The 15,221-nt window shown below is 43.3% G+C and overlaps 1 protein-coding gene across 11 annotated transcripts in view; it reads left to right on the top strand.

Moving 5' to 3' along the window:
- The window catches only part of LOC5573236 (rap guanine nucleotide exchange factor 4), a 1,027,655-nt gene that overhangs the window by 635,232 nt on the left and 377,202 nt on the right, over nt 1-15,221 (top strand). For all 11 annotated transcript variants that reach the window (XR_002499466.1, XM_021840357.1, XM_021840363.1 and 8 more), the window contains one exon: nt 1,636-1,782. Coding sequence is in view for 7 of the 11 variants with exons in the window: in XM_021840357.1 (XP_021696049.1) it covers nt 1,636-1,782 (147 nt within the window). In the remaining 4 variants the exon portion in view is untranslated. The remainder of the gene's footprint in view (nt 1-1,635; nt 1,783-15,221) is intronic.

The following is a 15,221-nucleotide window of genomic DNA, read 5'->3' on the forward strand; positions in this document are numbered from 1 at the left end:
AGACATCAAGGCTGCTTTTGACACCGTTAACCACGATATCCTTCTGGCAAAACTACTTCGGCTTGGTGTATCAGCAAGAATGTGTCAATGGCTCAAATCGTATCTCAGCTATAGAAATCTTTGCGTGAAAATTGGACCAGTTGTATCAAATCCCTTTCATCCAGCATGCGGTGTACCACAGGGGAGTAATTTAGGACCCCTATTATTTTCGTTATTTTTCAACGATGTGACTATTTTGCTCGCTAATGGTGGATTGTTGATTTACGCAGACGACCTGAAGCTATTTTTAGTAGTGAGAACTGAAGCTGACTGCAGAGAACTTCAAGACCTTTTGGATACCTTCGCACGTTGGTGTTGCCTAAACTATAAGCGTTCCTAAATGTTGCGTCATCTCGTTCCGTCGAAGCAAATCTCCAATTCTGTACGATTACAGTATAAATGGACAGAAACTGGAACGCGTTGATAAAATCAAGGATCTTGGGGTGTTGTTAGACTGCCAATTGACGTTTAAATTGCATTATTGCGCCATCGTGGATAAAGCAAACCGACAGTTGGGTTTTGTCTTCAAAATGGCCAAAGATTTTGACGATCCTCTTTGCTTGCGCGCTTTATATTGCTCTCTTGTTAGATCTATCTTGGAATTTGCATCTACTGTGTGGTCGCCATATGAAGCCGTGTGGATTGCAAGAATAGAAGCTGTTCAAAGAAAATTCGTGAGGCGTGCTTTGTTAAATCTACCATGGCGACATCCTGAAATGCTACCACCTTATGAGGATCGTTGTGCCTTGCTGGGAATTGAACCGTTACGTGTACGTCGCAGAATCGATAGAGCTGTATATGGAGCGAAAATAATTCGTAGCGAAGTAGATTGTGCAGCTTTGTTGGAGCGTATTCGACTCTATGCCCCTGAGCGTGTTTTACGGTCCAGACAAGTTATTCAGGTTGAATCCAGGAATACTAATTACGGAGCAAATGATCCGGTGAATTCTATTAGTAGATGTTTTGTAGAAGGTTACGAGCTGTTCGATTTTAACTCTTCTGTAGAGTCATTCAGACAGCGATTGTACAGATCTCGTTTATTTAACTAATTATTTTAAGATTTCTTCATTAAGACCCCGATGTCAGATGGAAATAACAACAATAAAGAAATAAAGAAATCAGAATCGACTTGCATGCCTCCGTGGAATCCCTCAAGATTGGTGTTAGCTCTTCCTGATAGTGGTATTCGTGAGCGTGATCGAAATGAATTGGGATCAACAGCGTCTTGTAAAGCCAAATATTGTCCTTGAAAATGATCCTATATCTTCAAATCACTGAAACTTTTATTTCCTTCAATGAAATATTTTCAAATTCATGGATAGAATGCTAGCATACTATATCTTTCAAATGCAGGATACAGAATTACCGTCCATTTTTTTTTGTTAATAACGATTTCAGGCACACCGTGGTAGTGGATCTGCGTGAAAAACCACCAGACCACACAGGGAAATTTCCGGGGATTTGGGTACGGATCCATCAGCAGTCGTCATTCTCTGCAAAGGCACCAACCCGAAGTTTGGACAAAACTGTTCGGGATGTGCGGAAATGTGTTTCGATTCTCGGAATAACCCATTTTTCCTTTTCTTCTTCTTGCAGCTCTCGGTGACGCTATGTAATTTGGGCGTTGGGGCAACCTTCGGCGAAAGCATCCTGCACGACCTGCCCCGAGACAGTACGGTGGTGACGAAGACGACCTGCGAGCTGCTTCGGGTGGAGCAGGAGGATTTCCGACTGATATTTGAGGTAGGTCGGATGGAATTCGTACGGGTGTGGGATCTTTTCCGGGAAAAGGATGATGTATTTTGTTGGGTGGGGGATGGTGTGCTGATGTGGTTAATAAGATTACGGTTAATTATTCTTCATCAAGTTCGTGCGAAAGACTTAGTCGCTTTGGGTGGAAACGGTTGTCCTGTAATGTGATGCTTTTTTGCCTGTGTTTGTGTCATAAAGTGTACGAGTTGTGGAAAAAATAATGTTTGCAAAGATTTTGTGAAATGTAATGAGTTCATTCAAAATGCAGAATGGAGTTTCTGGCAGAAACTTATTCAGGGATGCTTAAAGGAATCAGCTCAAAAACTTTTGCACTACCTAGTTCAATTTCAAATTTCTCCTGGAAATTCTCTAAAATTTTCCTTCGAACGATGTTGAGTTTTTTATAGGGTGTACGGAAGCAAATTGCGACACACACGAATATTTGGCAAGATTCGCACGTTCAACCAATCATATTCAAACTTTCAGGGTGTAAATAAACATGTTTTCATATTTGTTTTATTGAATTTCAACTCCATATTCAAATGCTTGAACGAACTTCTCTCTTCACATTACTCATAAGGCCTTGTACAATACTTGGACCAACTTTTTTTTTTGCGTGGCAGTCCATTTTTTCTTAATATCTTCCTCCGATTTCACTTCCTTAGGATGCTTCCAAAATACCTGCTTCATGATGGCCCAATACTTTTCAATTGGCCACAGTTCCAGTGCGTTCGGCGGGTTGAGATGCTTCGGCTTGTACCACTCCAAAACCTCTTTCGAGTCATGTCACGAGGCCAAATCCGGTCAGCAAATCGTAGGAAAATCGTGTGAACTCAGAAGAGGAAGTAGATGCTTCTGGAGATGATTCCTTAAGGTAAACCTGCCCATAGATCATTCCAGTAGTCACGAAAAGGGTGCTTCGCTTTCCACACGAGCTGCTTGCTGCTTCTTTGCTTGCCAAATCATATATTTTCCGGCAAACTTTGACATCTTCTGCTTTCTAACGTCCTCAAGGACATCGAATTTATGATGAGCAGTGAAAAACTGGAGCTCCGAAAGCTTGCGGAAGTCTGCTCTAACATACATCTCATCATCCATAATAAGGCAATGTTTCGTTTCGTCAACATCTGGGTGTAGAGCTTCCGTGCACGTATTTTACCTACCGTATTCTGCCGTTCACCGCAATTAGACGCCTTTTGGACATTGTACGTATGTAGTCCTTTACGTTTTTTTGCATCTTACACGAAAGATTTGGATAATTCAGATTTTTTCGAAGCCAAGGAAACGAAAGTAATCTCGAATTAAACTTTAATTGATTGTATATGTAATATATTAACTTGATCTAAGAAATCATAAAATATTGAAATTTTTAACCTTTGTGAAGAAAGCATATATTTTTTAATATTTTCTTGCAATGGTTAAACCTTCTTCTATGTCACATTCTATTTGGTGCGTGAAGATCAACATCACTCTATAGCCTATACTAGCAGCCGATGATTCTGGAAATGCTTCCGAACGCACACCTTTGAAAATCTTGTGGTTTGATACATATATTGATATGAATCCGGACACAACAGAAATTAATCACATTCCCCGGGGAATCCCGAACCTACCATGATTATTCAAAAATAAAACATCGCTTTCAAAAATCTTGAAGTTTGATACCCATGTTAACATGGCTCCAGAAGGTTCCGAATTGGCCACCTACTATAGAGTCATCACCATTGCTACTGTTTTCATGATAAAAATACGTTTTATAATATAGCGTACACTCAAAATAAAAACATGAAACGAGCTCACCAAATTGATCGTCCATCCGTGACTAAGTAACAGTAATCCACTTTAATCAGCATACTCATTGCACAAAAACCACTCCGGCGATGCGAGAACCCGAACTCGACTACTTGGGCCATCGAGAATCACTTAGCATGCGTGCAAAATAAAACGAAAAACAATTTTTTTGTCATAAAATCAACGAACTTTTTGCTTGGGCTTTAACGAGGCACTGTGCAGAATAAACCGAAAAAAAACTTCGACGCCGACGCGAGGAAAATGAATCGAAAACCAACCTACTACAACGCGAAAAAACGAACTTTCTGCTTGGGCTTCAACGAGGCACTCGATTACTAATAGAACTTGATTCTCGAAAAAGTAACTCTTGTACTTATTAACTACTAGAAAGTTCAGAACAAGTTCGAGTCGAACTTTTGCTCTACCTCAAAGTAAATTTATCATTCTATTTGAGCAACTAAAATGAACTTTATGTGAACTGAAGTTCGATTATTTATTTGAAAAGTGAGCTGCTTCAGCAAAACATACCCTTTTATCTGAACTTTTGGTTGCTTCTGTATGGTGTGAAACAGATAATGTTCCATATGGTATGTGAAGCCGGGTTGCAAAATGGTGAGTCGACAACTAGGACAACTAGCTGGTAGTGCAACCTGGGCACTGTTGTCCTTCTGACATCAGCTAGAGTGAGAGGATGCCAGGTGGGAGCTTGGGATTCTTACCTTTTCCAAGCGAAACTAGTACATACAGCCGTATGGAATACCACCTTTAGTACTTCCCTTGGGAAGTGGCCGAGCGTCTGGTCCATCTGACCAGGGGCTCAAGCATGGTCTACCTAGGATGTGGCGGGAGTTCATCAGTGGGCTCTGGTGAATCTCTACAAAAAACCACAGATCTGCAAGTAGCCCTGAACAAGCGACCTGGTACCGCTTTCAAAGTGCCTTAGCCCATCATCTGGAGTGCCAACCGGCACATTAGGATCGATGCCAGTAAGATCTTAATTACGGCATACTGGCGGCATGGACTGAGGAACTGGAACAAGGAACACGACATATCTACGCTACAGAGCTGACAGCCGCACTATTCTACTCCCTTAGTAAGGATGGGTGACACTTCCCTGAAACGGCGGGTAGGCCAATAGTGCGGTTGCCCCCGTCCCGTTAAAACCGTGGCAGGCCTTCAAGTACGTTCGACGTCTGTCCATCGAGCGTGGTGAGTACATAGGTTCGGATGTAGCATCCCCGATCTACGCCGATCTGGCACTGTACCCGGCCCCCATGAGGGTCCGTGTCAACCCACGCATGGCCTCACTGCCTACAACGCTCATAGGTACGAGATAACCATGGGATCGCGAAGGCGACTATGTACGACGGATGAAGATAGCGGCTCGGAGGGGGGACCCACTAAAATAGAGAGTATTGATGACACCAAGGCAGTTGGAGAAGACGCGAACGCGTTCGCAAGAAGTGGTAGGGTAGCGAGATCACCAGTTACACCACTGGACACCGTACCGAGTACTAGCCAAGTACATAGTGAGCCACAAGCAACACAGCAGGAGAGGACGTTGCTAAACCGCGTGTTCACACCCAATTCGAGTAGCAGCACTACCCACAATGAGTCGCAACTGGAGAAGTCGAGTTTGGCAGACATTAGGAGGAAGATTAACGAGCTCTACGAGTTCGTGAAGGAGAGAAATAATGTGCACTTGAAAATTAAGCACATGGTGACGAGCATTAGGTCCGCCGTATCAGCAGCCGAGCGTGAGCAGAATGCGCTCAGAATGCGAGCGGAAACGGCTGAGAAAGCTTTTACGGAAGCAGCGGAACGACCTACGACGGATGTTCAGGAGACGCCGAGAAGTCACCAAAATACCCGCTCGGAGAAAAGGATCAGGGAATCACCTGGAGAACAAGAGGATGCAAAGAAGCACAAAAACGAGAAGAAAGGCGTCAACAACCAGAGAGATGCTGGAAGTGAAGGTGAATGGCGTATCGTCGGAAGTCAGCAGAAGAAGAAGAAAAACCGGAAAGTGAAGGAAGGAAAGAAGCCAGAACAGAAGAAGAAAGAAACCCGTCAACCTCCTAGGCTGAGGTACAAGGGTGATGCTCTGGTCGAGGAAGCGAACGACAAAACAACATACGCTGCGCTCCTCAAAAGAGTGAAGGAAGATCCGGAGCTAAAGGAACTGGGCGAAAACGTTGTCAAAACGCGGCGCACGCAGAAGGGTGACATGATCTTCGTTCTGAAGAAAGACCCCTCTGTCAAGAGCACAGCGTACAAGGAGCTCATCGCCAAATCCTTGGGCGACGAGGCCAACGTAAGAGCTCTTTCGCAGGAGGCAGTGGTCGAGTGCAGAGATCTGGATGAGATCACGACGGAAGAAGACCTGAAGTGTGCACTGGCCGAGCAGTGTAACCTAGAAGGACAGATGTCTATGCGGATAAGGAAGTCGTATGGAGGCACACAGACGGCGGCAATCCGGTTGCCAGTGGATGCTGCCAACAAACTGGTGGCGTTAGGCACGATCAAAGTTGGTTGGTCGGTGTGCTCGCTGAGATTGGTACCTAGAGTCGCCAAGCAAATGGAGAGATGCTTCAAATGCAGGGGATTCGGCCATCAGTCGAGAAACTGTAAGGGCCCGGACAGGTCCGACCTATGTTGGAACTGCGGCGGAAATGGTCACGTTGCTCGGGACTGTACAAAGCGGACTAGGTGCCTGCTATGCATGTCGGAGGACGGAAACGATCATCCGACGGGAGGCTTCAAATGCCCGGCGTATAAAAAAGCGAAGGCGGGCCAATAAGGATGGAGATCACGCAAGTGAATCTCAATCATTGCGACACTGCACAGCAACTGTTGTGGCAGTTCACGACAGAAACCAAGTGCGATGTAGCAATAATTGCGGAGCCATATCGGGTTCCCCTCGAAAACGGTAATTGGGTGGTTGATAGAGCAGGTATGGTGGCAATACAGGTGATGGGCAGGTTCTCCATTCAAGAAGTAGTCGATAGCTCACACGACGGCTTTGTTATTGCCAAAGTCAACGGAGTCTTCGTATGCAGCTGTTATGCGCCTCCGAGATGGACAGACGAAGAGTACAATAGTATGTTGGATTTGCTCACAGATACGCTGGTGGGAAGAACGCCGGTAGTCATAGGAGGAGATTTCAATGCCTGGGCCGTAGAGTGGGGCAGCAGATTGACCAACGCCAGGGGGTACAGCTTACTCGAAGCTCTGGCGAAGCTAGATGTGAGGCTGTGCAACGAAGGGGCTGTCAGTACATTCCGTAAAGACGGTCGGGAGTCCATCATCGATGTTACGTTCTGTAGCCCATTGATGTTGGATGACATGAATTGGCGGGTGAGCGAAGAATATTCCCACAGTGATCACCAGGCGATTCTCTACTGCATCGGCCGGCGAATCTCCCCAGCGCCGATGAGAATGAGGACATACGAGCGGAAGTGGAAGACAAATGACTTCGACAAGGAGGTGTTTATTGAGGCGCTTCGAACATACAGCAGGGCGAACCTTGTCGCAGAAGAGTTGAAAGAAGTGGTAGCAACGGCTTGTGATGCATCGATGCCGAGAAAGTTGGAGCCTAGGAACCGAAGGCGCCCAGCGTACTGGTGGAATGAGACGCTTAGTATCCTCCGTGCTGCATGCTTCCGAGCCAGAAGACGCGTCCAGAGAGCAAGAACCGAAGTAGAGAGAGAGGAACGGAGAATCGCTTTCCGTGAAGCTAGAGCTGCTTTCAAACAAGAGATTAAGCGGAGCAAGTCCAGCTGTTACAAGGAGCTATGTCGAGAAGCCAAAGAAAACCCTTGGGGCAACGCCTACCGTATTGTGATGGCGAAGTTTAAGGGTCCGGCGACACCAGTCGAAACATGTCCAGACAAGATGAGGATTATCGTGGAAGGTCTGTTTCCGCATCATGACCCAACAGTGTGGCCGCCTACGCCATACGAAGACGAGGAAGAAGAACCCGGAGGTGTGCGAATCTCTAATGAAGAGCTACTAGCAGTGACGAAGGGTCTGAAGGTGAAGAAAGCTCCTGGGCCGGATGGGATCCCCAATGTAGCACTAAAACCGTGATATTGGCGTTCCCGGATTTGTTCAGGACGACGCTGCAGAAACTCTTGAATGAAGGCTGTTTCCCAGACAGTTGGAAGGTTCAGAAGCTGGTGTTGGTGCCAAAACCAGGGAAGCCACCAGGGGGCCCAGCATCGTATAGACCTATATGTTTGCTGGACACACTTGGTAAGCTCCTGGAAAGGATCATCCTTAACAGGCTGACACAATGCACAGAGAGCGAGAGTGGCTTATCGAAGAGACAATTCGGATTCCGGAAAGGGGTCTCGACGGTGGATGCAATCCGGGCAGTTGTGCAGAATGCGGAAAAGGTATCCAAACAGAAGAGGAGAGGCAATCGGTTCTGCGCCGTAGTGACGATTGACGTCAAAAATACTTTCAACAGCGCCAGCTGGGAGGCTATAGCCTTAGCACTGCATAGAATGCGAGTTCCTGGCTACTTGTGCAGTATGCTAAAAAGCTATTTCCAAAACAGAGTTCTGGTATATAAAACGGAGTTGGGTCAAAAGTCGATCAGGATCACGACAGGAGTGCCACAAGGCTCAATCCTTGGTCCAACGCTTTGGAACGCGATGTACGATGGAGTATTAATGCTGGAGCTACCTAACGGAGTGGAAATCGTTGGATTCGCAGATGATGTCGTTCTAACGGTGACTGGCGAGACGTTGGAAGAGGTCAAAATGCTGACGACGGAAGCGATTGACACATTGAAGCGTGGATGACTGGAGCAAAACTGCAGCTGGCTCATCATAAGACGGAGCTAGTGCTGGTTAGCAACCTCAAAGCTGTTCAAAGGGTTGAAATCAACATCGGTAGACAAGACATTTCATCAAAACGTGCCTTGAAGCATCTGGGGGTGATGGTAGATGACCGTCTAAACTTCAATGCTCACGTGGACTACGCCTGCGAAAAGGCGTCGAAGGCGGTCAACACGATAGCGAGGATCATGCCGAACGTCGGAGGACCGAGAAGTAGTAAAAGGCGTCTCCTAGCGAGTGTAGCGGTCTCTATTCTCAGGTATGGAGTCCCAGTCTGGGCCGCAGCGGTGAAAACCAAGCGTAATCGGAGGATATTGAACACCACATTCCGACTCATGGCCATACGAGTAGCGAGCGCCTATAGGACGATTTCATCGGAGGCAGTATGCGTTATCGCTGGCATGATGCCCATCTGCATCACCCTGGCCGAGGACGTGGAGTGTTATGAGCGAAAAGGCACCAGAAATGTGAGAAGGATCGTCAGAACGGACTCGTTGGCTAAGTGGCAGCAAGAGTGGAACAACGCGGAGAAGGGAAGGTGGACTTACCGTTTAATTCCAAATGTTTCACTGTGGATTAATAGGAAGCATGGAGAAGTGAACTTCCATCTGACGCAGTTTCTGTTCGGACACGGCTGTTTCCGGAAGTATCTGCATCGGTTTGGACATGCCTCTTCACCTTTTTGCCCGGAGTGCGAGAATGTGGAGGAGACACCGGAGCACGTAGTCTTCGAATGTCCTAGGTTCGAAGAAGTGAGGAGTCACTGTCGATAACGTTGTCGAAGAGATGTGCCGAGAAGAAGGCATCTGGAACGCTGTCGATAGCACGGTATCGAGAATAATGTCCGAGCTTCAGAGGAAGTGGCGTAGCGACCAACGATCTGCTAGCTAGAGTGAACGCATAAAAAGGAAGAATGGCTGCTCGGTTTCGGGAGATATTCCTTTGCCGGGGAACTCTCTGACGGAGTAGGCTAGATCCACCGCCGGGGACTAGCTGAGTAGACGCGGCGTTGCACCGGTCCTGGGTCGTAGGAGCACCAGTGTACCGGACGATAGGCTTCATCGGAATCGCTGGACTGACTTCGGCACCCTACCGGTCGTCCCGTAAAAAAGTGAAGATCAGCAGTAGCAGCAGCAGCAGGAGAATCGGTCTCGGGAGAACTTCCATCGCCGGGGAATTCTTCGTCGGTGTAGGCTAGGTCCACCGCCGGGGACTAGTTGAGTAGACGTGTCATAGCACCGGTTTTAGGGTCGTCGGGGCACCAGTAAACCGAAAGCTAGGCTCCACCGGAATCGCTGGACTGACTTCGGCACTCTTCCAGTCGGCTCGAAACGTAGAAAAAGAAGAATCGGTCTCGGGAGAATTTTCACCGCCAGGGAATTCTTCGTCGGTGTAGACTAGGTCCACCGTCGGGGACTAGTCGAGTAGAGTACGTCGGGACGCTGGTAATGGGTAGTCGAGGCGCCTACGAACCGGAAGTTATGCTCAACTGGAATGGTTGGACCGACCTCGGCATCCTACCAGCTGAACAAAGAAAAGGAGAAGGTCGTCGTAACTGTGTGAGTACGCGCTCTGAATGAGTGCAGAGTAGTGTACAAACTGGAGCCGAAGGGCTCAGAATGTTGCATGTAGGTACTAACAAATTGACGGGTCGCCAATGGGCGAAAATAGGTACTAACAAATTACGTGAGGAGCCGAAGGGCTCAGCATGAGGCACAACGTTGAACGGGTTAAAAACAGCTAACAGGAGCCGAAGGGCTCAGGAGCCGAAGGGCTCAGCATGTAGAATAACAAATTGAAGAGGTGCGCTCAGCACGTTAGCCTCCCCTCCGAAGTAATACCGGAAGGTGGTTCCGGAGGGTTATGGTACTAAACCTAGGAGAGTGTTTTTAGTGGGGAAAGCACTTTGTGGATCCCACACCGCGCCAAAAATTACACTGGCATGAGTATGAACATATACAGGCCAGTCTATGAAGATTTTTAAACTCCTAGTTGCATGAAAAAAAATGGTATGTGAAGCCTAAATAACAATAAGATATGAAATAGATTTGACACAGACTAATAAAACCTAAAAATCTAGCACTTTGTTTGAGATTGATGCTGAGAAATACATAGTGGGACAGATATACGTAGAAATTGAGTAGCGAGACAGTTATGCGTAGAAATTAAACAGTGGGACAAATTGACTTGGTATGCTTTTCATAGTGTCTTCTAACAAAGTATATTCTATGAAATTGTTTTCTAATAATATTGGTTTAAATACAAAAATATGTAAATTTGATTACAAAAACTCAAAAATGACAAAATGTAACATGGGACAATTATGGGTATAACGGCCGCGCGGGGCCCACGGTGTAATATGCACTCTTGTTTGAAATGTCACCGAGGATTATTTTCGACTTTTTCCATTGGTACCGTCGTCGGGGTGACATTGGGCCTAGGGGATGTCATTAGGCCAGAGCATAATCTGAAATATTTCAGAAAGTATTGAGAATATTAAAATAAAATTTTAATGTAGATTTATTCATTGAAGCTATTCACAGCTACCTTTAAAAAATAGATTCCTACAGCTAGTAGTTTATTTTCAATAAATCGAGCTTGAAAATCAGGCATTTTTAAATTGTCTCTTTCAGGTTCCTAAGAAAACCTCACTCTTAGGTAGATTAATACTATTTGTTTTATTGGTGTAGAATTATTTACTGGAGGTACATGAAAATTAATCACTGTACTCCACTAGCTACTTGTGTAAAAATGAAAAGAATACTCTTATTTTGAACAAAAATACTGATTTTAAAATGTCTTTGATTACTGATGCTGTGTGATGGTTCGTGTAGCCCGAACTATTTTTTTTATGTTTCTTCCTAAAAAATTCTTGCATGGAACTTTACTGCAATGCGCCAGAAATTCTTCCGATAGTCAAAACCACTGAAGAGTCGTCCAAGAAAACTTTCAGGGATACTACTAGAAATTCCTTTGAGAATTCTTACTGTGCTTCTTCCTAGTATTACGACCCAAATTTTTCTGGTATCTTCATAAACTAAGTAATTTTCAAGTACAGGAGCAAAAGAATCTGATTCGCTGATCCATGTACACGCTTAAATAAGCATTCTGGAAAACGTGAACTGTCAATAATACACCATAAACTACCATGAACGTTCTCGTATACATGATCTAGATCACGGTGTATTTTTGCTTGTCGACGAGTTCACGCCTGCTGTTCACGGATACAAGAACGGATTTTTTTTTCTGTGTAGAAATTGTTCCGGTAGCTCTTATTAACGTATACTAATAAGATTCTTGACTGCTTTCATGGCTCTTCCGTGACCGTAAATATAAGAACAATTCTCCATAAAAACGGAGCTCACCCAACCTTTTCTATGGCTTGTCATTTCGAAGTTACGGTCTTTTGAAGATATAAATCCATCTATTCAAAGTAAAACACTCATACTTAGAAGATTTTTCAATTTACCGTGATTATCGAAATAAATTTATTGATTTGACTTGCTTCACAGTTTGTTTAGTTGTTTGAAGCCTACAGAAGGAATTTTGAACCAAAAGATCGACAAATTTTAGAGTTACACTTTTTCTGTGTGGGCGCGAACAATTAAAATGCTTCTTTAAAGTTAGTGCTTTTGACGGTTTTCAAAAGCACTAACTTTAAAGAAGCATTCTAATTGTTCGCGCCCACACTGACCGCTCCGGCAACCACGTGTTCAGCCACGATTTCCTTCAACATTTACCTACCAATCATAGCAACTTGGACGAAATTCAAATTCTATGTTACGTACATTAGACAATCTACCACCCTCTGTACATGGTCGGCGTTAAGTCAGAGTGGACAATGTGACATTTTGAATAGTTTGAGAAAAATGGGCTTAAAGTCTAACACTTTGTAATTTTTTAACTCATTTAAATTTCGGCTCAATATTTCTAGACATCTTTGAGTTACTTTCAAACCATATAATGTGAGGTGATAATATAAACCACTAACAAAACGATTTATTGATGGACTATGTGCATTTGGTCCAATCTGACTGAACTGAAGACCACCGTTTAGTGATTTGGTTTACTCTGACTGAACAATTTCTAGGAAAATAACAATCTTTCGATACTTGCATGATCAAAACGGGTGCATATTTCTAAGATAAACAGATTATTAATATCCTTCGACATCAGGATCGTAAATTCTTTAATAATCCATATCTTCAATCCCAAAATTACAGTTTTGATCGATCTGGCAATAGGTCAAGTTAGTAAATAAAGAAGTCAGTAGTGAAATACCCCGTTTTCTTTCTTGTTGAAAGACCAACCCCTGACCATTTCCCTTGAGACAACTAGGCGCCCCGACACTAATATCGTGATAATGTTTAAATACTTTCAATGATAAAATGCAATTACATGTCATTGAATTTCATAGGCTCAAGCACTTTTAAATATTACGGAGCCAATTAGATCATGTAACGAAATTATTGTTTTTAGCATAATATTTTGGATAATTTCATGATTCTGAATACCTGTGATTCCATATAGTTCAATTCATTTCAGTTTAAGTACCAAAACTAGGCATCGAAGCTCAAACTTCTTGGTTTTTTGAGCATGTGACCCATTTCATGCAATAATAAGTGCATGACCACTTTGGTCATTTGTGGCGATTGTAATAAACCTGGAATGGCCTCCGGAGAAATCCGTAGAGTGGGACACATTAGTTTTTGTTTAAAACCAAGGCATTTGACAGCTCAATCTTTCTTCTGGTTTTTACCGCATCTGACCCATCTCACACAAATGAATGGCAATTCAAGTCCTAAGCGACCTCTGAAATAAACCACTGGAGTAAACGAGCATCTGTACATCTTGGTTGTTCTATCAAATCTGAGAATTCTACAGTTCAACCTCCTTGATTTTGATGGTATCCTTAGACGAGTCTATGATGATATCGAGGAAGAATTCCATCTACATTGTTCGAAGATTTTCTGGATAACCTTAAGTGGAAACCCATGGGATCAGAGTAGACCAACAAAGAAGACTGAGCCGTCACACGCTTAGTTTTGGTACAATAACTGAATTGGCCTTCGATACGTAACTGAAAATCAATTCAGAAACCTCAAGTAATTTGTGCATTGTTCTAGTGGTTCTCTAAGAAATGAAAGGATTTATTTATTTAACGAATTCAAACATACATTATTTTAACATAAATTTGATCTCTTCCTACGTTCTTTTATTGCGGTATTTCGTCCTATTTATTATTGCGATAGTGCCGTTATTGCGCTATACCAAAAACCATATATTTCATTACATTCAGTGTAAAAAAAATGCAAATATCAAAAGCAGGAACATCAAATGTGGTAACATTTTTAACAAGGAAGGCGGAAGTCAAAGTTTGATTTTCCTTGCTGGGTTGGCGGTGGTATGGATCATGGTTGCTAAGTATCCTTTGGTTACTTTGTGTTACCGCATTTGAAGCTCAGTTAGACTGGATTTGCACACCAAACGCAAACAGCAATATCTATTAGGAAAACTAATTCATTACTATATATCACGATTCTAAAGCCGAATCAAATGATTTTCTGCCGGTTTCCTCTCCTCTTTCGTAGTAGCTGATCAATGTTTATTCAAATAGACAAGGTTTTTCCATCTGAGACCACTAGTTGCTAAATAAGAAATTAATTTGTTGACTTAAGTAGGTATACCTAACAACTTCGGCATTTTTTAAATAGGTTTTCCACTTACTTTCACCAATCCAATTTTAAAAGATTGCTTCCCCACGATCTTCTTTTCTTGATCTTTTCAATCAGTTTACTTGATTTTTTTGGTAAAACATTGTGTTATTTTCAAATTATTTGTAAACAAGAGCAAATAGGATGTAGTTACATGAAAAATATTGAATTTTGAATAAAATTGTTATATTACTAAGATACTGTGTTGTGCCATTATTTTGTGTCATTTATACATATATTCATTCAAATAAAAGATTTCTGTTTATGTGTACCCTGACATAAACAGAAATCTTTTGTTTGAATGAATATATGTATAAATGACACAAAATAATGGCACAACACAGTATCTTAGTAATATAATAATTTTATTCAAAATTCAATATTTTTCATATAACTACATCCATCCTGAACTGATATACCCGCTGCATATAATTGATTTGATTCTAAACATTAACATTCGCGCTTAAGAAAAAGGTTCCGTAGTTAGAGGGACTCCTTGAAAATATAGGTTTATCTTGATACATAATTTAAAACTGTTCTTTCAACGATCAAAATCATTTAATTATTAAAGCATTTATCTGCGCAATTCACCCTAAATGGCACTCTACCTAATCTATTTGGACGTTTTGAACCACCCCCATTTTTCAAACAACTTTTCGACACGATTTACGTAAATAAGCTCAAATTTGGGATATGTTTTCATGATCGTAGCTAGTAAATATCGTAAAATTATTGTTAACACTTCGAATGACCTTAAAATGTGGATCTTACCAGGGATAGGGTGCGACTCAAAACTCTTTCGGTGAAGCACACGCTGCCGGGAGACAGCACGTTCAATTTGAAAGAGACGTGCTAGTGCAATATGAATGGTGTTGCACCCACACGCTAAGCCTGCTCAACGCAGCGCATGTGTTAAAACTACACAGAATGAGGCAACCAATGCAGGACTCTCTGGCTGAGTGAAAATTCTGTGTAAGTCGCACTCATGCTGTGTGTAGCCGATGTGTTGGCATTCGGCTGTGCGGGGATCGATGGAAACGGAACTGTCAATCATCTCCCGCGCGGCAGCAAACAGTTGGCT

The sequence above is a fragment of the Aedes aegypti genome, chromosome 2, assembly GCF_002204515.2.
Source record: "Aedes aegypti strain LVP_AGWG chromosome 2, AaegL5.0 Primary Assembly, whole genome shotgun sequence".
Classification (NCBI taxonomy): Eukaryota; Metazoa; Arthropoda; class Insecta; order Diptera; family Culicidae; genus Aedes; species Aedes aegypti.